The 21,604-nt window shown below is 54.3% G+C and overlaps 3 protein-coding genes across 12 annotated transcripts in view; 2 read left to right on the top strand and 1 right to left on the bottom strand.

Moving 5' to 3' along the window:
• The first annotated feature begins 2,693 nt into the window (after positions 1-2,693).
• Positions 2,694-4,824, top strand: NR2C2AP (nuclear receptor 2C2 associated protein). Its single transcript, XM_073803136.1, has 5 exons — positions 2,694-3,110; positions 3,304-3,394; positions 3,618-3,723; positions 3,796-3,864; positions 4,119-4,824. Exons 1-5 carry the CDS (start codon positions 3,073-3,075, stop codon positions 4,235-4,237), a joined length of 423 nt encoding a protein of 140 aa, XP_073659237.1. The 5' UTR covers positions 2,694-3,072; the 3' UTR covers positions 4,238-4,824.
• On the bottom strand, positions 4,299-9,369 carry RFXANK (regulatory factor X associated ankyrin containing protein). Of its 3 annotated transcripts, none has more exons than XM_033854038.2 (9): positions 9,010-9,369; positions 8,303-8,496; positions 6,984-7,064; positions 6,778-6,843; positions 6,415-6,515; positions 6,109-6,234; positions 5,645-5,711; positions 5,153-5,233; positions 4,299-4,517 (listed from the first exon to the last, which is right to left on the bottom strand). In XM_033854038.2, exons 2-9 carry the CDS (start codon positions 8,487-8,489, stop codon positions 4,447-4,449), a joined length of 780 nt encoding a protein of 259 aa, XP_033709929.1. In that variant the 5' UTR covers positions 8,490-8,496; positions 9,010-9,369; the 3' UTR covers positions 4,299-4,446. The 3 variants fall into 3 exon arrangements, with proteins under 3 accessions (XP_033709929.1, XP_033709928.1, XP_033709930.1); XM_033854037.2 differs by having other exon boundaries at positions 6,984-7,067; positions 9,010-9,368; XM_033854039.2 differs by lacking the exon at positions 5,153-5,233 and having other exon boundaries at positions 6,984-7,067; positions 9,010-9,367.
• Positions 6,488-21,604, top strand: part of BORCS8 (BLOC-1 related complex subunit 8) — a 37,626-nt gene continuing 22,509 nt past the window's right edge. For 3 of the 8 annotated variants that reach the window (XR_012331057.1, XR_012331056.1, XM_073803135.1), the window contains exons 1-6: positions 8,193-8,289; positions 9,456-9,965; positions 13,473-13,585; positions 14,048-14,112; positions 16,827-16,937; positions 18,424-18,499. Coding sequence is in view for 6 of the 8 variants with exons in the window: in XM_073803135.1 (XP_073659236.1) it covers positions 9,929-9,965; positions 13,473-13,585; positions 14,048-14,112; positions 16,827-16,937; positions 18,424-18,457 (360 nt within the window). In the remaining 2 variants the exon portion in view is untranslated. Of the gene's footprint in view, positions 6,508-8,192; positions 8,290-9,455; positions 9,966-13,472; positions 13,586-14,047; positions 14,113-16,826; positions 16,938-18,423; positions 18,500-19,988; positions 21,389-21,604 lie in introns of those variants that run through there. The other 5 variants (XM_033854041.2, XM_033854042.2, XM_073803134.1 and 2 more) reach the window with 5 other exon arrangements.

Below are 21,604 nucleotides of genomic sequence, written 5' to 3'. Positions count from 1 at the left end.
AGACAGTCCCCCCGGGGCCATGCTCACAGCACAGCCACTCATACTCAATGCTCAGCACGGCCAGTCGGCCAGTCGTGGCCCTAGGTGTTCTCACGTAAACTCAGCTTAATCCCTTCATGCTTGGCCGACCTCTCTCATGCCTATTGTCATCTCCACTTCCCCAGGCTCCCAGGCTTGCCCCCTGCCAGGACCAACAAGTCCAGTTGGAAACAAGTGAGCATCCGTTTACTCTGAGCTGGGCCCTGTGGTACTCATGCAGGCCTCGGTGGATAAATCAGACCCGGACCTGCCCCATAGAGGGGCTGCCAGCCCAGGGGACTCCATCACCCCCACCCCACAGACCCTCCAGGCTGGAGTCTTGGGGCAACCATTACACTTATTCCCCAGGGGGAACTGAGGCCTGAAGCAATCTGAGGGCTTTTCCCTGCCCTACTCCGGGATGACAAACTCATGGGAAGTGGGACCTGTTTTCTGCCATGAGTGTGGCTGCCTCCCCAGAGAGAGTCCCTGCTGACCCATACTTGCTGTGTGACTTCAGCAAATCCCTGACCCTCTCTGAGCGTCCAAGTCCTCTCCTGAAAAATGCAGAGCTCAGCTCAGTGGAGAGAGTGAGCTCTGGAGAGAGCTCCAGAGTCAGACTGGGGTTCGTATCCCGGTTCCCCTCGGTGACCTTAGCCAAATGACTTCTTTGCTTCAGTTTCCCTCAGCCAACCAGAGTTACAGCTCCTGGCTCTTCTAGACCTCCCTCTGCCCCATCCCCTGGGGTGAGGGAGGAGGGAGTGCCTAGTCTCTTCTCACTAAGGCAAATGAATGGACCACTTTTGGCTGCCCTGCTGGGAGCTTAGAGTTGCTAATTCCCTGGAGAAACAGGAGGCTCTTTCATGACCAGGCACCGGTGGGGTGAGGAGGCGGGAAGGGGGTACAAGCTGGCTTTATCCCAGTGGGCAAGGTGGCTCCATGCCAAGACCAGGAGTGGCAAGGGGGGCCCTGGGGCCATGCGTATCCTCCCTGGGGAACCTTGGCAGCCAAGTGGCTGAGTGGCCGTATCCTCAGCTGTAAAATGGGAGTGACAGAGACCAGAACAGCAGATTTAATGATCCTGTGGATGGAGACAAACGTGGCTTCAAGTTAAACACAGGGTAGGCTCTCAACAAATGTCAGCCACTGTTGTTATGTGTCAGCCTGAAGAGCCCCCTGAATTCTCCAGCAGTCCTATAGATTTCCCTCCATTTCACAGATGAGGAAACTGAGGCTCAGAGAGGTCAACATATTTGTCCAGGATCACACAGCCAATGAGTGAGTGGCCCAACCAGGATTAGAACAGGATCTGGGCCCTCCAGGGTCCATGCTCTTCCTAAATTCCTCTAGGGCTAGGGAGGTGTTTTTTGACACCCCAGCCCCGGCCCTGAGACCAATAGAGCCAGGTCTGGATGGCACCAGGCCATGACTGAATGCAGGAAGTCCTGGCAGGCAGGGGCTGATGGGGCGGCCCTTCCGCTGGTGTCCCAGTTTCCCAGCCAGCCTCCACTCCTGGTGTGGACTTGGGCAGACACTAGTAGGATGCCAGGAGAACCATTCCCCTAGCCCTTGAAGAAAGGGACTGGATCCCAGACCATTCAGTTAAAGCCAGGAACTGCAGCCTCCTGCCAGTGGCTGCTCTGTCTCAGAACCCTCCATTCATGCAGATTGGATGGGTGTGCTGCCCTTTCTCAAACACCTTCCGTGACTGCTTTAGGCCCAGCAGGATCTGGCTCCACATATTTTATTCAAATTCACGGTCTTTCATCCAACTAGGCCTTTGCTTATGTTGTTCACCCTGTCTGCCCCCCCCCCCGCCCCCCAATTTTTCTCACCCTGGTGAATTCCTGCCCACCCATTAAAGTGCAGGACAATATCCCCTCTCCCAGGAAGCCCTCCCTCCAGGTAGACCCCCTGCTTCCCTAGCCCTATCTCTCCCCCTGGCTCAGCCCTGGCCCCATGGTCTCTGAGTGTATGTGTCTAGTTCTGTCTTCCCCAGATTGGGAGATCTTCAGATATGGGGCTGGAACTGAGGCCTCTCACCGTCCTCAGAATCACTCAGCACAGGGTTGGGCAGTGGGGAGTGGTAGTTGTTTAGTGAATCAGAGAACCAAACTTTTAGCCGTGTATCTGAGGTTTTGTATAATCCAGTTTGGCAAACTCCTCTTCATTCTTCAAAACCCACCTCACATTACCCCTCCTCCAAGAAGCCTGTCCCAGGCAGCATTTACTAAGAAGACAGATTTGGAAACCGGGCCTCCTGTGTCCCAGTGGGGACACGCGAGGCTGATAAAGACTTCCAGTACAGTACTCGCACCATCGTAGCCTCTTCCTCAACTCTTCCTTTGGCCTCTGGGAGGCAGTGAAACGCAGGGGTTCCCAGGCGGCAACTGCAATCAGAGAATGAATTCGGCCGAGTTCATTCTGCCGGTAGGATGACATCATTATAAGAAGGCTCTCGGACACCAAAACTAGGGCTCTATACCCGCGGGCACCAAAGGACAGCTCTGCGCACACAGTGGACATACAATTGCTTTAGATGCCGGCCTTTTTCCTCCAGCTCCGAGGGATAGGCAATCACTGGACGAGGACCTTTTAAGAGGCGGGCGCTGAGGGGGCGGGGCTCAAACTAAACCGCGCCCCGGGAGCGGGGGCTGGGCGCGCCTGAGGCACTCTGCGCCTGCGCGGTGTTCACGCGGTTCCGGGTACTGATGTTCGTTTCCCAAGCTGTTTGCAGAGAAACTGAGGCACCGAGAGGGAGCGACTGCTCCCGAAACCCACAGGAAACCCGTTTCCCTTCCTTGGACCCACTGTGAAAGGCTTGGCCTCAGGTCATCGGCAGTGTCCCCGAAACTCCAAATTTTTCTGGCAAGGGGGTGGTCAAGGCGACATTGAGGACTGGAGTGACGGGGCAGTGACTGTTCTTGTGCCGTGCTACAGGTGAGGACGTGAAGACTCTGAGACTCTGAGCGTGAACAAGGTCGCGCTTTGGCGGCCGGATTTGAACCCGGACTGAGCCCAGCTCTTAGTCCTGCGAGGCTTTGTGGAACCGAGATGACCCACTCTTTGGTTTGTCCAGAGACAGTGAGCAGGTGAGAGCCCCGGGCGGGGGTGGGGTGTGAATGGCGGCGGGCAGTAGCGGACGGGGCCGTTGGCCTGGGATAGTCCCTCCCTAGTGGACAGATATGGGGGAACCGGTGGCGAGGGAGGGGTGGGCCCAGTAGTGGGCGGGCCCTCGCCGCAGGGCTCAGCACCTCTCCACACGCCGATTCTGGTTGCCTCTAGGGTGAGTTCGGTGCTGAATCGTAACACTCGGCAGTTTGGAAAGAAGCACCTGTTCGACCAGGACGAGGAGACCTGCTGGAACTCGGACCAGGTGAGGCACCCTCTCCCTGGATCCTCCACCCCTAGTGTGAATCAGAATCAGGGGTCTGGGGCACCCTGAGAATTTGGGTGCACCCCAGCTGGACAGTTAGGTTGGCCAGGGAGGGAACCCGTGTTCACTGTGCTCCCCACCCACCATGGACTCTGTGACTGAGAGAGGCACAGCTGGGCTCTGAGTCTGGAGTGATCATGGACCTCTATTTCTCTGCTTCCAGGGCCCCTCCCAGTGGGTAATACTGGAGTTTCCCCAGCGCATCTGTGTCTCCCAGCTGCAGATCCAGTTCCAGGGGGGCTTTTCCAGTCGCCAGGGCCGCCTCGAAGGTACTGGAAGGCCCTGGAAGATGGGGGATTAGAGGGGGTATGCTGGCCTCACTGCTCCTTTCTCTGCTGCAGGTTCTCAGGGGAGTGAGGCTCTTAGCAAGATTGTGGACTTTTATCCTGAGGACAACAACTCGCTTCAGATATCCTGCCTCAGCCTCTGGGTGGGGTGGTCTGTGCCTCTGAAAGCTGTGGGCCCTGGCATGTGACCTCGAGCAACTGGCCTCTGGGTCTCCATTGCTTCACCTGTGAAATGGGCTGATGATAATCTGTTCTGTGTTAGAGTTTCAGAGGGACCCACAGTGTGCTGGGTCACCCAGCACATTTGTAGTACTTGAGCTGGGGCTGGTGGGTGGGAAAAGATAAGGCATCTGTTTCCCTTGACTGCCCTGCTTACACTTTCCCTGTGCCATCTGCTGAGGTGGACCGGCTGAAAGTGACATTTGAGGACACCACTGATTTCTTTGGCCGAGTGGTCATCTACCACCTGCGGGTGCTAGGGGAGAAGAAGGTGTGAGGCCACTGGGTGGCTGCCTCCTCCAGGAAGTTCTCTGGGAAGCACAGTGAAGTCCTTCAAGTTCTGCACAGAAGGTTTATTGGTTCCTCTTGGAAAGGGCCCCCTCCCACCGTCTGTCCAGGAGCTGCCTTTGAAGCCAGTTCTGGGTTCCCCCAGCTCTGGGTCGACCATTTTGTTCCCTGAGTGTCTGAGTCCCTGGCAGACGGCGTTCACTCAGGGGTGGCGGGCACCAGGTTGCTCTGGAAGAGTTTAAGGATGTGGTTCTCGATCACCTGTTGCACTGGAAACAGAACAGGGAAAAGGTGGGCCATGAACTTAACAGCAGCTGCAGAGGCACAGGCCAACCTGTACCTTCCCCTCAGGGTAAGAACAGGGGCCTCAGCCCTGGGACCTGGATGGAGGACCCATTTCATACACAGGGAAATCCAAGCCCTTGCCAGAGCACAGCTGGGAAGACAGAGGCCCCCCTCTTAGGAGCCTCTATTTCCCCTGAGTTTGTAAAGATGCATTTTTGGAGGCTTTTCAGAATTATAAAAATATTCCTTACCAAATAAAATTGTCCAATTGGAACTTTTATGAAAAGATGAGAGGGACTGCGAGGAATTACTTGTCTCAAATGGAATAAAACTCCTTCAAGGAAGGAGTGGGATATTTCCCACACACCCCCACATGACCCCAGGGGGTCAGTTCTGTTAGGATCCCCCCATTTTCTGAAGTGGGGAGTCAAACTGGGGTCTGCCTACAGCCCCTACTCATACCCACCTCTCGCCGTGGAGGGGGCTGGGCTCCATGGCCATGTGAGCTGTGGCCCTCCTGGTATCCTCACCCTGCCAGGGGGCCTCCTTTGGGCCTCTCAGTGCCTACATGTCCCCCCATTATGGCCCCTGTCACTAGCCCCATGTGCCTCGGGCTGACCTTTCCTATATCCCAGGGCCACGGCGAGGTCCATTGGGGTGTAGCCAGAGTCTGCCTCAGTGGTGAGATCAGCTCCTCGGGCTGCAAAGCAGAGCAGACACTGCAGAGAGGGCTGGGCCTGGGGACCGGGAGCCCGGGTGGGGCACGGGGACTCGGGAGGTCCAGTGACTACCCACTGTGCAGCCACAGGTCTGCTGGTTGCTGTGTGGTCTTGGACAAGAGCCTGACCTCTCTGATGAATGTGGCCAATAGAATCTCCACCTCCGGGGTCTCTGAGGCACGCAGGGTGTGGGTTCTCAACCCAGTCGGCCAGATCCCTGTGCTATTCCTGCTACCTCCTGTCCCCACATCAATCCTCTGGGCAAAGCAGGCAGCAGCCGCCCATCCCAAGAGCTGTTCAAGCAGAGCTCAGACCCTTCCCTGGCCCTCAGGATTCCTGCAGAGCCACGTGGGGCTCTAGGGCCCCTCAGGCTAGCCTCTACTCCTACTCACCCAGCAAGGCCTCCACGCACTTCACATGGTTCCCACGCACGGCATACAGAAGTGGTGTCCCTCCATTCTGTCAGGGACAGGGGTAGGGGGCAAGCAACACTATCTTTTCCAGATTCTCACGACACCCCACACCCACCAATTTAATATGGTTCCTCCTGCTTGTCACTAGGCCCATCTAGCTTCTCCTTTGGGCCTCAGCTTAGATGCCCCTTCTTCCAGGAAGCCCATCCTGAGTTCCCTTGGCTCTACAGGCAGCCTCTGGGCTCTTGCAGCTAGCTGTCTGTGTATCTGCCAACATAGTGTTATTCACTATACCTGAGCTGTTTATGTGTCGGCTATCCCCACCCCCCCAAAAAAAACTGGGAGCTCTGTGAGGCTTGGGGATGGGTCTGTCTTGCATTCTTAGCGCCCAGGGCCAGCCTGGTACCCTGTGAGGTGCCCAGGGCCAGTGGGTGGCACCTTACCCAGTCATAGATGTTGATGTCCACGTCACGCTCCAGCAGCAGCCCTACAATGTCTGTGTAGCCACCTGTGCTGGCCAGTGACAGGGCGCTCTCCCGCTCTTTGGCCAGGATGTGGGGGTCGGCACCCTGGGGGGAAGAGAGGGGGACAGTGACAGAAGGGGGGGCAAAAGGAGGAGTGGGTGCATCCCCTGCAATCTTGGGGTCTCCATGTTAGCTCCATCTTACAGACACAGCACCAGCAGACTCAGCTGAGACCCTGGCCCGCCCTCGAGTCCCCAGGAAGCCCCCAGCTGGGCTGGGACGCACCCATTCAAGCAAGAAGCGGACGGTCTCGATCTCTCCAAAGGCGGAGGCCCAGATGAGGGGGGTGAAGCCTCGCTCGTCCGGCTTGTTGATGAGGTTGTCTCCTGGCAGGAGGGGGGTGGTACCACTGGGATGCACCCCTGCCCACTCTCCCCAATGCTGCAGAATTGGGGGCAGGGCAGGCAGCTGGGGTCAGATGTGGGGCGGGGAAGCATACATGTGGATGCACACACGGACATGCTCAGACACACGTACAGACATAGGTACACATGTGGAGACTCAGGTCATGTCAATAGCCACATGCACCCACCAGCATGTGAGGTCACACAGGCACGGACACACCGGCACACGAGTGTGGGCACACACCTTTCCTCAGATGCTCCTTCAGTTGGCTCAGCTCCCCCTGGGCCGCGAGCTGGTGGATGGACAAGGCTGGGGGGCAGAGAGAGGTAGAGTCCTCACCTGTCCCATCTGAGCTCCATGCCCCAGTTTATTCCTTGTCCAAAGTTGCTCCTCTTAGCCCCTGCCAGCCCACTACTTCTCTCCCCCGTGGGGACCGGGGTCCCACTCACAGTCCAAGGTGGCCGGCAGGGCTGATACCTCATTCCCCCGCTGCCGGTTGGTGAGGGTCGTGGAGTGCTTTAGGGAGCTGCCTGCTGGGAGAGAGAGAAAGGGCCTCGGTTTCCCCTCATTCTCCAGTATGTCTTGGGCTTCAGACCAGACCCTGGGGGCTTGGAACTACCAGAGACAGTGCGTGGCTCCACTGTTCACTCACTCCATCCTCCCAGATACCCAGGGTGTGGATTTCTCCTCCGCCCCTGGCAAGATTCTGCACAAACGAGACAGTCCCTGCCCTCAAGGGGCCCATGGACAAGTTGGGGAGTCAGACAGAAATGGAGAAATAGAATGAGAGCTTAAGTTAAAATACATGTTCAGGAGAAATGAAAAGCAGGTGGAAGGGGGTGGAAAGAAGGGAGGGCAGAGGGTGAGTCCCTTTTAAAGAAAATGGTCGGGGAGGGTCACTCCAAGGAGGTAACACCAAACGAGAGCTTGGCCAGTTGAAGAAACCTGGGGAGAGGTGTGGGAAGAGCATTTCACACAGGGAATGGTAGGGACGAAGGCCCCAGGGCAGCTGAGTTAGACATGTTCAAGGATTCCAGTCAAAAGAAACCCCTGGGTCCTTGATAAGTCAAACAGAATTATCATCTGACCCAGCAATTCCACTCCTAGGTATCTACCCCAAAGAGTTGAAATCATGTGTTCAGACAAAAACTGGTATACGCATGTTCACAACAGCACTATTCAGTCACTAAAAGGAGAACCCAAATGTCCATCAATGCATAAATGAATAAACTAAATGTGGTCCAGCCATACTGTGGAATGTCATTCAGCTATAAAAGGGATGAAGCACTGACACACCATACAATGTGGATGGACCTTGAAAACATCTTGCTGAGTGAAAGGAGCCAGAACGGGAAGGGCCACATGTTGTATGAACCCATTTATATGAAATGTCCGGAACAGGCAAATCCATAGAAACAGAAAGCAGATTTTTGCTTCCCAAGGGCTGGAGGAGGGGAATGGGGAGTGACTGCTAATGGGCCTGGGGTTTTCCTCTGGGGGTGATGGAAATGTTCTAGGACTACATAGAGGTGGAAGTTATACACCATTGTGAATGTACTTACTGCCACTGAATTGTAAGCAATTTTGGTTAAAATGGTAACTTTTATGTTACGTGAATTTTACCACAATTTAAAAAAATAATAAGCAACCCCCCACAGGGTGGAGATGGAAGACACATCCAAGGACACAAAGACAGAAGTCCCATCTTGGGCCTGACATTCCACCGTTCTTGTATCCCAGAAGCAGGAGTCCAGGGTAAGTATCCTACCTTGAGGTGAGGAGGTACCAGAATCTGGTTCAGGATTCCCAGGCTCCGGGGTGCAGGGAAAGAGACTGAGGACCACAGTGTCTGAGCCGTCAGGGGCCTCACCCCTGGGGTCTTCGGGGTCCCCAAATTCTGGGGTAGAAGGCTGCTGGGTCAGGCTGAGATCCTCTGCAGGCTGGGTGGGCTCCATGGGGAAGCTGGTGGAAAGGCCAAACAGGGAGAGATGGCAATAATTATTGACAACTCATTAAATAGGCACTGACTGCATACCTGGCCTCACACAGTGAGGGTGGGTAAACTAAGACTCAGCCGGGAAATTAAAACCAGAGTCCAACTGCTTCTCAGGCCCACTCCTCCCCAACACCAGAGCACATACAATATGCATTGCTTAAAAGCCCTGGCTCTGGGGTCAGCCATCTGGGTTTGAATCCCTCCACTTATAGGCTGTGAAAACTTGGGCACATTACTTAATTTCTCTAAGCCTCAGTGTCTTCATTAGTAAAATGGGGGAAAGGAGGACTAAAAAAATCATGTCTGTAAATATCTAAGCAGGAGGCCTGATACACGGGCAGATCTTAAACGTCCGCTGTGTTTTTGTTTTTTTTTTTTTTTTGAGGGGGGGAATCCCTAGAATGAGTGAGGGCTCAACAAAGATGTGATTGGTTGCATCCCACCCGCCCCTCCCAAGTCAATCCAGGAGGTCCACTCACCTCCAACGAGCCTCCTCTGTCACTCCACGCCGCAAGCCCGGGTCCCCCCAAACTTGGGGGCCCAACTCACAAACTTTTCTCTTCCAATTGATGTAATGGGTAGCAAAATGGAGCCTGGACCCTCTGCGCCCTGGCTTCTTCTGCCGGGACAGAGAGCAACTTGATACGCGACCGCTACCCACACCGCAGAGTGCCTCCACTGCGCCTGCGCGCCCCCGCCCCCCCGAAAGTGCGGAAGGGCTGGAGCTGTATGAGCTGTTTCTGGCCCTTTAAGGCTTGGGGGGCGTGGCTTCCGCTGGGGCAAGAGCTATGGAATTGCGCCTGCGCTTCCTCGTCCCCGCCGCTCGGGAGGGAGCCTAGTAGGAACGGGAGGGGTGGGCGGGGCCTCAGAGGGCTCGCAAGAGTTCCCTGACCTTCTCCTCCCTCTCTCCCAATACCACCCACAGGTTTTCCCAGAGGGAGCCAAGTGGCTCCACCTTCGGACAGACGGCGTCCCCGTCCATAACAATGTCTCCTGTGCGGTCCTGGGGGCTCAGGAGTATGTGCAGGGATTTGGTGGCAGCAGAGGGGTACAAGAAGGGAGTTTATACGGCCCGAAGTGGGCACTGTGTGGAGTATTCCCACAATATGCCCCCGGAAAAGGGGTTCGGTAAAGGAGGGCGCCCTTCCCCTGCCTGAGTGTCCCTCCTGGAGCTTCAAGGGGTTCCCGGCCCCTCTTCACCCACCTGCCGATTGCCTCTTTCCCCAGTCTCTAACTCACAGCCCTTCTCCTGTCTGGGTAGACTAAAGATCGAGGAGGGCAGGCCAATGAGTAGCGGAACTGGAGAAATGCGGTGCCCCAGTTTCCCAGGGATGGTTTAGGCAGCTGTGTCCACCCCAGACTTCCGGTTCCTGTCCTCGAAATAGGGCCGCAGCCACCATGGAAGAACCGGAGATGCAGCTCAAGGGAAAGAAAGGTGGTGTGGGGCCCCGGGCGGGCGGAGGGGTCAGGAACTCGCAAAAGGGCGACCCGACTGGGGGCGGGAGGGGGCCAAGGCGCGGAGGGAGCGTTTAGGAGGTGTTGCCACGAAATCGCGGTTCGGCCGCTGACTAGTTTTGAAACATTTAGAAAGTCTCTGTGCCTCGATTTTGTCATCTGTAGAATGGAGAGTATAATAGACTCCCTCCCTCCCTCCCCCCATAAAATTGTGATAATTCAGTAACTTGATAAATATTTTTAAATTTTATTTATTTATTTTTGGCTGTGTTGTGTCTTGGTTGCTGTGCGGGCTTTCTCTAGTTGCGGTGAGCGGGGGCTACTCTTGCGGTGCGGAGGCTTCTCACTGCGGTGGCTTCTCTTGTTGCGGAGCACGGGCTCTAGGCGCGCGGGCTTCAGTAGTTGTGGCACACAGGCTCAGTAGTTGTGGCACACAGGCTCAGTAGTTGTGGCTCACGGGCTGTAGAGCGCAGGCTCAGTCGTTGTAAAACCCGTGCTTAGTTGCTCCGCGGCGTGTGGGATCTCCTCCGACCAGGGCTGGGACCCGTGTCTCCGGCATTGGCAGGGGGATTCTTAACCACTGCACCACCAGGGAAGCCCCCCAGGGAAGCCCCCAGTAATCTGATATCTGTAAAGCATTGGAAGAACGCTTGGGGCATGGCAGTTGCTGTGCGTATTGTTTCCTTTGTATTTATGCATTTGCATACGTTTACATCAACTTATCAAATATATGTAAATCACATAGTTACAAATTACAAAATGCCACAAGTTATTTTTAAAGTATAAATGTCTTTGATACTTTATTATATATGTTATTACTAGTTAATTTTTTCTTTTTTTTTTTTTAACAAATTTATTTGTTTATAGTTTGTTTGTTTTTGGCTGTGCTACCCAGTTTGTGAAATCTCAGTTCCCCCACCAGGGATTGAACCCCGGGCCACAGCAGTGAAAGCCCGGAATCCTAACCACTAGGCTACCAGGCAACTCCCACTAGTTAATTATTTAGAAGTCACAAGTACATGTAATTCCATATCCTTCATATTAGCACTGTGAGGTGTAAGCTACTGTGCTCATTTTCAAAACAAGGAGGCCTAAGAAGGTAAGAGGACACATAGTTTGGAGGTGGCAGGCTGGGCTCTGCCTGAGTCAGGACACCGTGGTGAGCTGGACAAACCCAAACTGGACAGACTCATAGACATCCTCCCTTGACTCCCAGACACACGTGGGTTCTCTCCCTCACAAACTACACTGCCCTGCACAATAGCATAGGGTCCATCTCTGTAACAAACCTTGAGGTGGGTACCTTTATCATTCCATTTTTGCATATGAGGAAACAGGCTCAGAGAAGCCCATGCCCTCACAAATCAAATTTTAGGTAAACATGTAACCTAATAAAGAATGAGAATTTTTACACCTGAAACTAACACAACATTGTAAATCAACTGTACTCCAATATAAAATTTAAGAAAAAAATAGAGTGAGATTTTAAGCATAAGGGAAATGAACAAAGTGCTGAGGCTGAGAGTGAAGGTGAAGGGACATCTGATTAAGCTTGGTGATTAGGGAAGGCCTTGCCCAGGAGGTGACATTTGAGCTGAGACATGAGGGATTAAGAGAAATGATGGTTGGGGGGGGAGGGAGGCAGTGTCAGTGGTGGATCAACAGGTATGAGGGCCCTGAGGTGGCAAAGTATTCAGAGCTGTGCTGCAATACAGTAGCTACTGGTCACAGTACTTATGCATATTTAAATTAATTAAAGTTAGATAAACTTTAAAATTCAGTTTCTGAGTCACATCAGTCACATTTCAAGTGTTCAGTAGCCATATGTGACTAGTGGCTACCATATTGGGCAGTATAGATTACAGAAACTTTCCATCATCGCAGAAAGTTCTTTTCGACAGTGCCGAGAGTGTCCAAGGACCAGCTAGGAGGCCATTGTGCCTGGGGCAGTGGCTGAGGAGGGCAGAGGCGGGTAACAGCAGGTAGAACATAGAGGGCCTTAAGGGCCATGTTAAGGAAGGCAGATTTAATTTCTGGCTGATGGGAGTGTTTCAACCAAGGGAAAGACATATCTGATATATTCTTTAGGAGCTCATGCCATCTGTTTTGTGGGGATTGGATTGTTGGCAGGAGTGGGCGCGGGGAGACCAGAGAGCAGCTGAGTTTGACATCCAGGTGGGAGGCGGCTATGTCTGGACCAGTGAGGGCAGTACAGTGTTAAGAATGGGTGAGTTCTGGGGCTTCCCTGGTGGCTCAGTGGTTGAGAGTCCACCTGCCGATGCAGGGGACACGAGTTTGTGCCCCGGTCTGGGAAGATCCCACATGCCGTGGAGCGGCTGGGCCCGTGAGCCATGGCCGCTGAGCCTGCGCGTCCAGAGCCTGTGCTCCGCAATGGGAGAGGCCACAACGGTGAGAGGCCCACGTACAGCAAAAAAAAAAAAAAAAAGAATGGGTGAGTTCTGGGCTCTGTTTTGTGACAGAACAAGCAGGGTCTGCTCATTGATGGGGTAGGAAGGGCAGGGACAACCAGCTGGCTGCTGTTTGTTGAAGCAGACCCTGGGATGAGGGTTTGTGTGTAGTCAACTTACCAAGAGAACCCCACAGAGGAGAGGGGGCAAATAGGACAGGGCCGCGGAGGAAGCTGAGCAAGGAGTGACCTCAGGTAAAATCCTGCAGAAAGAAGCCACAGTCTGTTCCCACAGGGGAGCTCACAGGGATGGGTCACACCCCTGAGTTGTTTCGACACACAGCACAGGACATGGGCTTTCCTACCCCTCGGTGGTCAGTCATGGCTGAGAGCCATCCACCCATGTAAACTTCCAGGCACTTTTGGGTCTGGTAGCCAGTGGGCATCTGAAGAAGAATCTTGGATTTTGTCACTGGGGTGAAAGGAATGTGAGTAGATCCGAGCAGGTGGTAGCAGTGTCCACTGTAAGTGGGTTTGGGAAGGGAAAGATCATGAATTCACTGGACACATTAATGTCATCAAGATTGAAGCCCTGTGCTCTAGAGCCCGCGAGCCACAACTACTGAGCCCACGTGCCACAACTACTGAAGCCCGTGCGCCTAGAGCCCGTGCTCCACAACAAGAGAAGCCACCTCAATGAGAAGCCCGCGCACCACAACGAAGAGTAGCCCCCCTGCTCGCCACAACTAGAGAAAGCCCGCACGCAGCAACGAAGACCCAACACAGCCATACATACATACATACATACATACATACATACATACATACATTTATTTAAAAAAAAAAGATTAAGGCCCTTTTGTGACTCCCAGATGGAGTTGTTCGGCCCTGCTGTGACCATCTCCTGCAACCCATCACCGGGGCCACAGGTGACCCAGCCACTGGGAGGGACACTGGATACTCCTCTTTACTTTGGCTGGACTCACGGGTTGAGCAACCAGGAGTCTGATGCTTTGTCTCCTTGACCCCGTCCCCCCTACCCTCCTGTCCCACTTTGCCGACTGTCGACCCTGGACCCAGTAACAGACAAGTTCACTGAGAGTGTCTACGTCCTGGCCAACGAGCCATCCGTGGCCCTGTACCGGCTGCAGGAGCACGTGCGCCGCTCTCTGCCTGAGCTGGCCCAGCATAAGGTGAGCCGTCCCTGCCCCAGCCACCGACCTCTCCCAGGGTCTGCACCTTGTGAGCTGGGGCCTACTCTGTTGGTGCAGGGGTCAAGGCTGGGACACCAGCAAGGAGGCATATGGTCACCAGCCGAGATAGGGGCTGGGTGGACAGATCTGGGGCAGATTTGGAAGAAGGGGACAGCAGGGTCTGCATTAGTTGTGATGTGTGTGGTGAGAAGGAGGCAGCCGTGTGAGGGAAGGATATGCCAGGCAGAGAGAACAGCCTGCTCAAAGGCCCTGAGCCATAGTCGCCATGTGTTCACAGAAGGCCCAGACTGATGAGGGGTGGGAGTGGCAGGAAGAAAGATCAGGGGCTGGAGGGGGCTGCTCTCTACAGCCATGGGGATTGGTGTTCGGGTGCTCCATCCCAGAGAGCTGGGAGGATGGAGGTCGCAGCCACCCCTGCTAACAGCCCCCAACCCCCTGCAGGCTGACATGCAGCGGTGGGAGGAGCAAAGCCAGGGAGCCATCTACACGGTGGAGTACGCCTGCAGGTGAGCGCCACAGCCTCCGCGCTGCCGCGGTCGCCCTGTTATGCCCCGGGTGTTCAGGGGCATCTCAGCCGGCTGCCCGTGAGCCTTGCCCTGCCTGAGTAGAGGCATGCGGATCTGGACTCACCTGGCCACAGGGCAAAATTCCAGCCCAGACCTGTGCTTCTCGCTATTTGCTGGCTTCTTCTGGCCCTCAGCCCCTCCCCATCTGTCACAGGAGGGGCTGATAAGGACTCCAGGAGGTGCCTCAAGGGGCCAATGTTTCCCACCCACAGTTGGGGACCACAGACTGGCTGGTGGGGTGGATGGCAGCTGGGGGGAGGGCCAAAACATGAACATGACTGTTTATTTTTTAATGTTTATTTCTTTCCAATTTTTTATCTTGTGGTTAAGATGCAAATTCATCATCTTAACCATTTTTAAGTGTACAGTTCAGTGGTATTAAATACACTCATAATGCTGTGCAACTATCCCCACCATCCGTCTCCAGAATTCTTTTCATCTTGCAAAACTGCAACTCTGTCCCCATTAAACACTAACTCCCTGTTTCCCGCCCCCCATTCCTGGCACCCACCATTCTGCTTTCTGTCGAAGAATCTGACTATTCTAGGAACCTCACATAGGTGGAATCATACAGTATTTGTCTTTCAGAGACCAACTTCTTTCACTTACTCTAATGTCTTCAAGGTTCATCCATGTTGTAGCATGTGTCAGAATTTCCTTTTTTAGGGCTGAGTAATATTCTATCATATGGATGGACCACATTTTGTTTATCCATTCATCTGTTGATGGACATCTGGGTTGCTTCCATGTTTTGGCTACTATGAATAAAGCTTCTGTGACCGTGGATATACCATTTATTATTTTTGTTTGTTTAACTTTCTCTAAATATCCAGATTTTTTAACCCCAAGTGAGAGACGTGCCTGAGAATAAAAAGCAGTAGTTGGTGTTTCTTCCCATTGCTGCAGCTTTGCCAGCCTTGCCTCCTGTGCTCCTGTTGGTTCTGTTCCCCATGACTGTATTTCATGACCTGGCTTGTTCCGTTTGCTTTAGGAGTTGGCGACTTTAATTAGGAGTGCTGTTTGCTCCTGGCTTGGGCTGTGGGTTGTTTTGGTGGAGGCTGGATACTCCCCAGCAGCTCTCGTCCGTGGCACTGTGCGGTTTGCCTGCCTGTTTCTGTTGTGTGGGCAAAGGTTCCTTGACAGGAAGTCGTGCCGCTGGGAGTTCTGCCTTCACCAGCCTTGGCCCTTCCGCTGGGACGGGAGGGTGACCCAGACAGATGGCATCTTCCTGAGGATGGTGGTCACAGACACCCTCCTTAGCTCCAGGAAGAGTAGAAAAGAAATGGGAGTTTTTCTCGCAGCTGCTGAATAGTTCCCAGACAGCCCAGAGTTCATCAGAAAGGTCCAGGTTCAAGGAATAACAAATCAGTCTGTACTTTCTCCCAGTTCCTCTAGCCGTGCTATCCAGTGCAGGAGCCCGGATCCCAGGTGGCTGTTTACACTTAACTTTTAATGAAATACAATGGAAGATTCAGCTCCTCAGTCTCATGAACCATATTTCAAGTGCTTAGCAGCCCTAGGCTAGGCAGGGGGCCAGTCTGCTCCGAGCTCTGAGCACTTCTCTTTAGTGAGATGTGAATTTCTCTAATGCTGAAAGACTGTTTCCTTTACGGACATGAAAGTGCCCTTTTAGTTGTCTAAATGCTTTATGCAGCATTAATGGTGTAAAACTGAAAGATGTTAAAATGGTATATTGGTTGGGGTGAACTATTCAGTAGTGAGCTTACGTTAGATAGCTTTTTTTTTTGCGGTATGCGGGCCTCTCACTGTTGTGGCCTCTCCCATTGCGGTCCGGACGCGCAGGCCCAGCGGCCATGGCTCACGGGCCCAACCGCTTGACGGCATGTGGGATCTTCCCAGACCAGGGCACGAACCCATGTCCCCTGCATCGGCAGGTGGACGCTCAACCACTGCACCACCGGGGAAGCCCTAGATAGCTTTTTATCAAGGTGGACGGGCACTAGGAAAGCTGACTACATTTGGTGGTGTCAGATGAGCAAGTTAACGGAGCGGCAACAGCCGACGCTCCCGCCTTTTGATCTCATAGCCATAAGCAGGTCCCTGACTGATAATAAATGGGAGTGATTTCTTTGTCTTTAACAGGACTTTAAAACGACCCTCTTATTTTTACTGCAGGTGTTGTTGCACAGGCAACTTTCTGGCGTTAGCAAGGCCCCACGCGGCTTGGTGAATATGTTCCTGTAGTGCTGTTGGAAGGGACATTTTCATTAGACATCCATCAGTGTAGCTTCACCACCAGAGCTTAGCACAGCTTTGCAGTAGTGCCCCTCTAATGGCGATGAGTCTAAACTCACCTCTAGAGCTTTTCACAGTCCAGTTGACAAGCTTCCTTCAGAGGCAGGAATAGGTTACCTAAGAGGAAAGCAAGATATTTTTGAGGTCACTTTTGCGTGCTTATAGCTCCTTCAAAGCATTAGATAGTCTAGCAGCCGTTAAGCGAAAGTTGCATGTTGCCATCCAGTGCTCTGTTGCATAGGGAAGTCTAATCTTTAAGCCCACAGTGAGCCCTCAGGGAGGCCCATGGAATCCTCCAGGTGCCTGATGAGTGCTGGCCGGCACAGGCATCCGCTGAGCTCTGGTTGGGGGGCGAAGAGAGCGTGGTGCCGCTGACTGGATCCATCCTCCCATTTCAGCGCCGTGAAGAACCTTGTCGACAGCAGCGTCTACTTCCGCAGCGTGGAGGGCCTCCTCAAACAGGCCATCAGCATCCGAGACCACATGAACGCCACAGCCCAGGGCCACAGGTAGTTCCCGGGACCGCCCGCCCCTGCTGCTCTCAGCCTCCTTGCTGTAAGGACCTTCGCTGCTCAGCCAGGAACTGCCACTTCTCGCTCCTTAGACAACTCCCTCTCTTCATCTCATGGTGGCCAGTGACTTCCTTTCATCCTTTGGCGTCTGTAGTGGGAGAGTTCAGTCACTCGGCACCCAGCTCCTGAGCTCTGCTGTGTGCCTGGCCCTGGGCTGGGTGCTGGGGACACGGTAGTGACCAAGAAAGGTGTGCTCGTGGCCTCACGGGGAGACACACAGCAACCAGGTAAACACGGAACACACAAGAACATTTCAGACACATGTGAAGGAGGAAAGGGCTGTGGGGGGCCTCTCTGGGGAGACGGCAGAGGTGTGAGCAGAGGCTTGAACAACCTGCAGACAGAGATGACCCGGGGTTGGTGCTCCAGGCACGTCAGTGGCAGGGCAAAGGCCTGGGGCCTGGTGAGCTGGGTGTGTTGGAGGAACATCTGAGGCGGGTGTGGCTGCAGTGGGTGAGCGAAAGGGAGACGGGTTCAGGGGGTGGGCAGGGGCCTCGAGGGCAGCTGGGAGGGCGCCCGGAGCTGAAAGAGGCTTTGAGCCAATGACCAGACGGTCTAAAAATGAAAACTACTTACAGTTCTTACATACCGGGGAGAGAGTTTTTGGAGAAGTAGCTCTTTTTGTTTTGGTTTTCATTATAACTTAATAAACACACATGTAAACACATGCACACGTGCTATAAGCCATCACTCGAGCTTGAGATGTGTCTGGCTCCTTCAGTGTGGGGTTCTGGTATGCCTGTCCCCGACCAGGCACTTAGAAAGAAAAAAAACTGTGTTGCTGCCTGTGATAATTGAGACAAAAGAACTGTCAAAACCAAAAAAGCCTTAAAAACAAAAAACAAGCAACAACAAAAACCAAAAAGGCCTTGCAAATGTGTAAGAAGGGATGTGCAGCAACCTGCCCTCTGAGGGTAGCGTGAGAGGGGTTCATGATGGTTCCCCTGCACCAAATAACCATCTGGCTCTGGCTGCTCTGGCCCGGGTGGGTGACAGCCATTGGGACTGGAGTTCACTGCGTCAAGCCTTGCACAGTGCCATACACACAGTAGGGCCTCAAAAACCATCGCTTTTACTTTTAACTCAGTTTCCCAGCTGCTTCCAGAAGCCCTGCTTCTGCCTGCTGTTGCGAAAATGCACCGTGCTTCTGAAAGGCACCAGTAGCAGCTTGCGTAGTAGCTACTCACCTGCTATTGCGTCTCTTTGCAAGCCCTGGGGGTTTGAAGCTCCCAGTCCTACGTGAGGCCCAGGCACGACCTCTGAAGTGGGTCGCTGGTCCCATTTTTACAGAGGATGCCCTGAAGGCTCAGGCCAGGGGTCTTGGGGGACTGGAGTATGACCCCAATGCACAATCCAGCCTAGCCGAGCAGGCCTCATGGCCTCTGACCTCAGCCTCATGGACGCTGCACATGTTTTGTTCCAGCCCCGAGGAACCTCCCCCGCCCTCTTCAGCCTGATCCCGGAAGAGACTTGGAGGTGCTTTGGCCCCTCTGACTCAGGTCAGTGCCAAGTGGGGCCAGAAGCCTCTCTGTGCTCCTTGCTCTGAACTAACCCACGTTCTCGGCATCCAAGAACGGACCTACTTGACTAACCACTCAAGTTTTCTCCCTAGGCTTGTAGGGTGGTTTCATCCGTGGGAGGATAGAGGGTAGGGGCACCTGTGCCCTCTGCTGCTCAGGGCTGTTGTCAGCCCATCTCCCTTGTGCTTTCTCTGTCATCTTCCTGCCCCTTATCCAGGCCACAGGCCCTGTCCTGATCCCAAGGACCCCTGCCCCCCAAGACAGAGGGGAGCCCCATTTTCCATACCCTTCCACATGCCAGCTGCTTGCTTTACCCAAACACATTGTCTCAGGCAGAGCCCAGCAGGACTGTTATCCACCCAGCTCTGGAATCTTCATTCTACTGCTGACCTGCTGTGTGACCCTGAGCAAGTCCCTCCTCACTCTGGTCTCTGCTTTTCCCTTCTGTCAGAGTGCTCATTAGGCGCATCTGCATAGAGTGATGTGTATTGTAGCAGTCAGCTACTGCTGCATGACAAACTATCCCAAAACTTAGTGGCTTATGACACCAATCATTCGCCTGCTTACGGTCGTGCAGTTTGGGTTGGACTCAGCCGGGCAGTTTTGCTGGGCCCACCTGGCTGCTACCTGTGGCTCTTGTGGGAGCTTGATGGGGCCAGAGAGTCAGAAGTAGCCTCACATCTGGCCCTTGACCAGTGCTGTCTGCTGCTGGTGGGGAGGGGGGTGTCTGGTCCTCCACGTGGCCTCTCCAGCAGGACAGCCCAAGCTTCTCCTGGTGGTTGGGCGCCCGGTGTGCACGTGTTCATCCAGCCTTCCCTTGCTTCAGTTATGGCTGTCCCATTGGTCAAGGCCAGTCACGTGACCAGGACCAGATGGGCGAGGACTGCAGGAGGGCTTCAGTACTGGGAGGTGTGGTTGACCATCTGAGGAGAGCGTGGCACCAAGAAAGGCCTAGCGTCTTGTTATTCTGTGCTCATGCAGGGCAGACACAGGCAGATTGGAGGTACCCAAGGGACTGAGTGTGCCCGCAGCTTGTGTAGCTCTCACAGCCCCCTGCTCATTTGCTGTGATTGTGCTCTGTGCTGCGGAGGTCTCAGAGGGTCAAGGGAGGCGTGGCAGGGGACAGGGCCCCCACAACTCCTAGAGCAGCCGCCCCGAGAGCCAAGAGGCAGCAGAGTTCATGGGTGTGCAGTCAGAGTTCTTATCGGGCACTTGCTATGTGACAGGCTTAGCTCTGGGCATCGGGGTGATGAGGAATCCCACAGACTGTGGGGTCACTTGGGGGACATCTGGGAGGGCCTGGAGCAAGAGGGGCTGCCAAGGGGGTCAGCAACCCACCCCATTTCCCCACCCATTGTTGCCCACCAGTCTGGACCCACACCCCAAAATCTCCCCCATCCTATCCCCTGTGCCCTGGTGCCTCCCACCCTCAAGCCTCAAAGATGCTGCCCTCTCCACCCGTCCACAGTCAGTGTGTTTCTCCTGCTCCTGCCTGGAGCCTCCAGGCAAGGCGTGAACATCCTGGGTCATCTGCCGTCCCTTTACTGCTACTGCCGCGCCCCCTCAGAACAAACTGCTTTGTGGCTCCGCCCGATCCCACCTGTGTACCTACAGACCCTGCTCTGCTCCCCAGAATTGCCGCCCCACTCCCTACCTCGGAGCCTCCACTCCCACTTCTCCCCAGACTGCCCCCCCCAAGGGTTGTAGGTGACCTTCACAGGATCAAGTCCTGGCCTCCCCTGCTTCTCCAGGCCCCGGGCTCTACACACAGCCTCATTTTACAGAAGAGGAAACTGAGGCTCAGAGAGGCGAGTGACTGGAAATGCCAGGATTCACACCCAGACCCTCTAACTCCCAGTGCTTCACCTCTTCCCTCAGCCTTGCCCAGGATTTTCCTCAGACGCCACCTCATCAGGGCTACCCTGCAGCCCTAGGGGTCTCTCAGACCTCGCCTTGACTCACCTCTTGCCCCCCAGCCCAACCAAAGCTTGGACCCTTGGACACAGCCTTGTGGGACTTGGCAGGGACAGAAGACCAAGTAAGTGTGGCCAGCGCATTCCTCTTGCTCTTGCCTGGAGCTTCTGGGCCAGCCATGAATGTCCTGAGACGAGGCTTTGCTGCCTCTGGATTCTTACCCGCCCCCACTGGCCATGGACACGGCCATGGCCCCTCGGACCAGTAACTGCCACCATGACAGTCCTGAACATGCACCTGCTGTGTGCCCAGATCTGTGCTGGAGGCTTCACAAGGGTCATCTTTCATCCTCAGACAGCCCTATCAGGCAGGTGTCACCCAAATGCAGAAGGGAAAAGAGAAGCTCCAAGAGGTGGCATTGTTTGTGCGAGATCACACAGAGAAGAGTAGACCCCGGCCTAGTTTGGTCCCAGCCCTGCCTCTGACATGCTGTGTGACATGGGTCTGTCACCGACCCTCCCTGGTGCTACCTTTCTCCATCTCAACAAGGAAGGCTGGACTGGACCTTCTCTACAGGCTGAGGCAGGCATTCGTGTACCTGCCTGCCTGGACTGCATTCTGCCTCGAGCAGAAATGCCCACCTCAGGCTCAGACCATAAGGAGAAGCCACCCTAACTCCAGGGGTGGATGTGGGACCCTGGCCTGGCTAGTCAGAGCCCCCCATCTCCCAGGTCACAGTGATTGGTTTGAGATGGGCATGCGATCCAATGAGAGATCTTCCCTGAGGATTTTGCTGGAAAAGTACCATCTTCCTTCTGGGGTTGGTGAGCTCGGCAGATGGACCAGGGGACCTGAGAACATTGCCTGGGGCCCTGGATCCAGCTGTACCTGACACTAGAAAATCTCAATTCTTCAGTTTCATGAGTCCCTAAAATTACTGTATTTGCCAAAATTGCTTTGAGTCTGTTTCTGCTGACTTGAGAAGAGCCCACGCTGATCTGATCCCTGCGAATTCCAAGCCTGGGAGATCATGGCCCATGGTTTGTACACCTCCGAGGCCAGCTGTGTGCCAACAAAGTGCCCAGCAAAATGTATAAAGAAGGGCAGAATTGAGTTGTCGAGGGTAGAGCCAGGGTGGGTCCCAGGCTCACTGCTCTGGGAGGATCCCCC

The sequence above is a fragment of the Tursiops truncatus genome, chromosome 3 (assembly GCF_011762595.2).
Source record: "Tursiops truncatus isolate mTurTru1 chromosome 3, mTurTru1.mat.Y, whole genome shotgun sequence".
In the NCBI taxonomy this organism is placed as follows: domain Eukaryota; kingdom Metazoa; phylum Chordata; class Mammalia; order Artiodactyla; family Delphinidae; genus Tursiops; species Tursiops truncatus.
The sequence above is the reverse complement of the archived record's forward strand: the minus strand, read 5'-3'. Positions and strand labels throughout refer to the sequence as shown.

Excerpts from the sequence above, each read along its gene's own strand:
- NR2C2AP (XM_073803136.1), top strand. The coding sequence starts at position 3,073 with ATGACCCACTCTTTGGTTTGTCCAGAGACAGTGAGCAG. Across the intron at positions 3,111-3,303 it reads TGTCCAGAGACAGTGAGCAG|GGTGAGTTCGGTGCTGAATC; the intron begins GTGAGAGCCCCG and ends GGTTGCCTCTAG. Across the intron at positions 3,865-4,118 it reads GGACAACAACTCGCTTCAGA|CTTTCCCTGTGCCATCTGCT; the intron begins TATCCTGCCTCA and ends GCCCTGCTTACA.
- RFXANK (XM_033854037.2), bottom strand. The coding sequence starts at position 8,489 with ATGGAGCCCACCCAGCCTGCAGAGGATCTCAGCCTGACCCAGCAGCCT. Across the intron at positions 5,712-6,108 it reads ACATCAACATCTATGACTGG|AATGGAGGGACACCACTTCT; the intron begins GTAAGGTGCCAC and ends TGTCCCTGACAG. Across the intron at positions 5,234-5,644 it reads GTGCGTGGAGGCCTTGCTGG|CCCGAGGAGCTGATCTCACC; the intron begins GTGAGTAGGAGT and ends TCTGCTTTGCAG.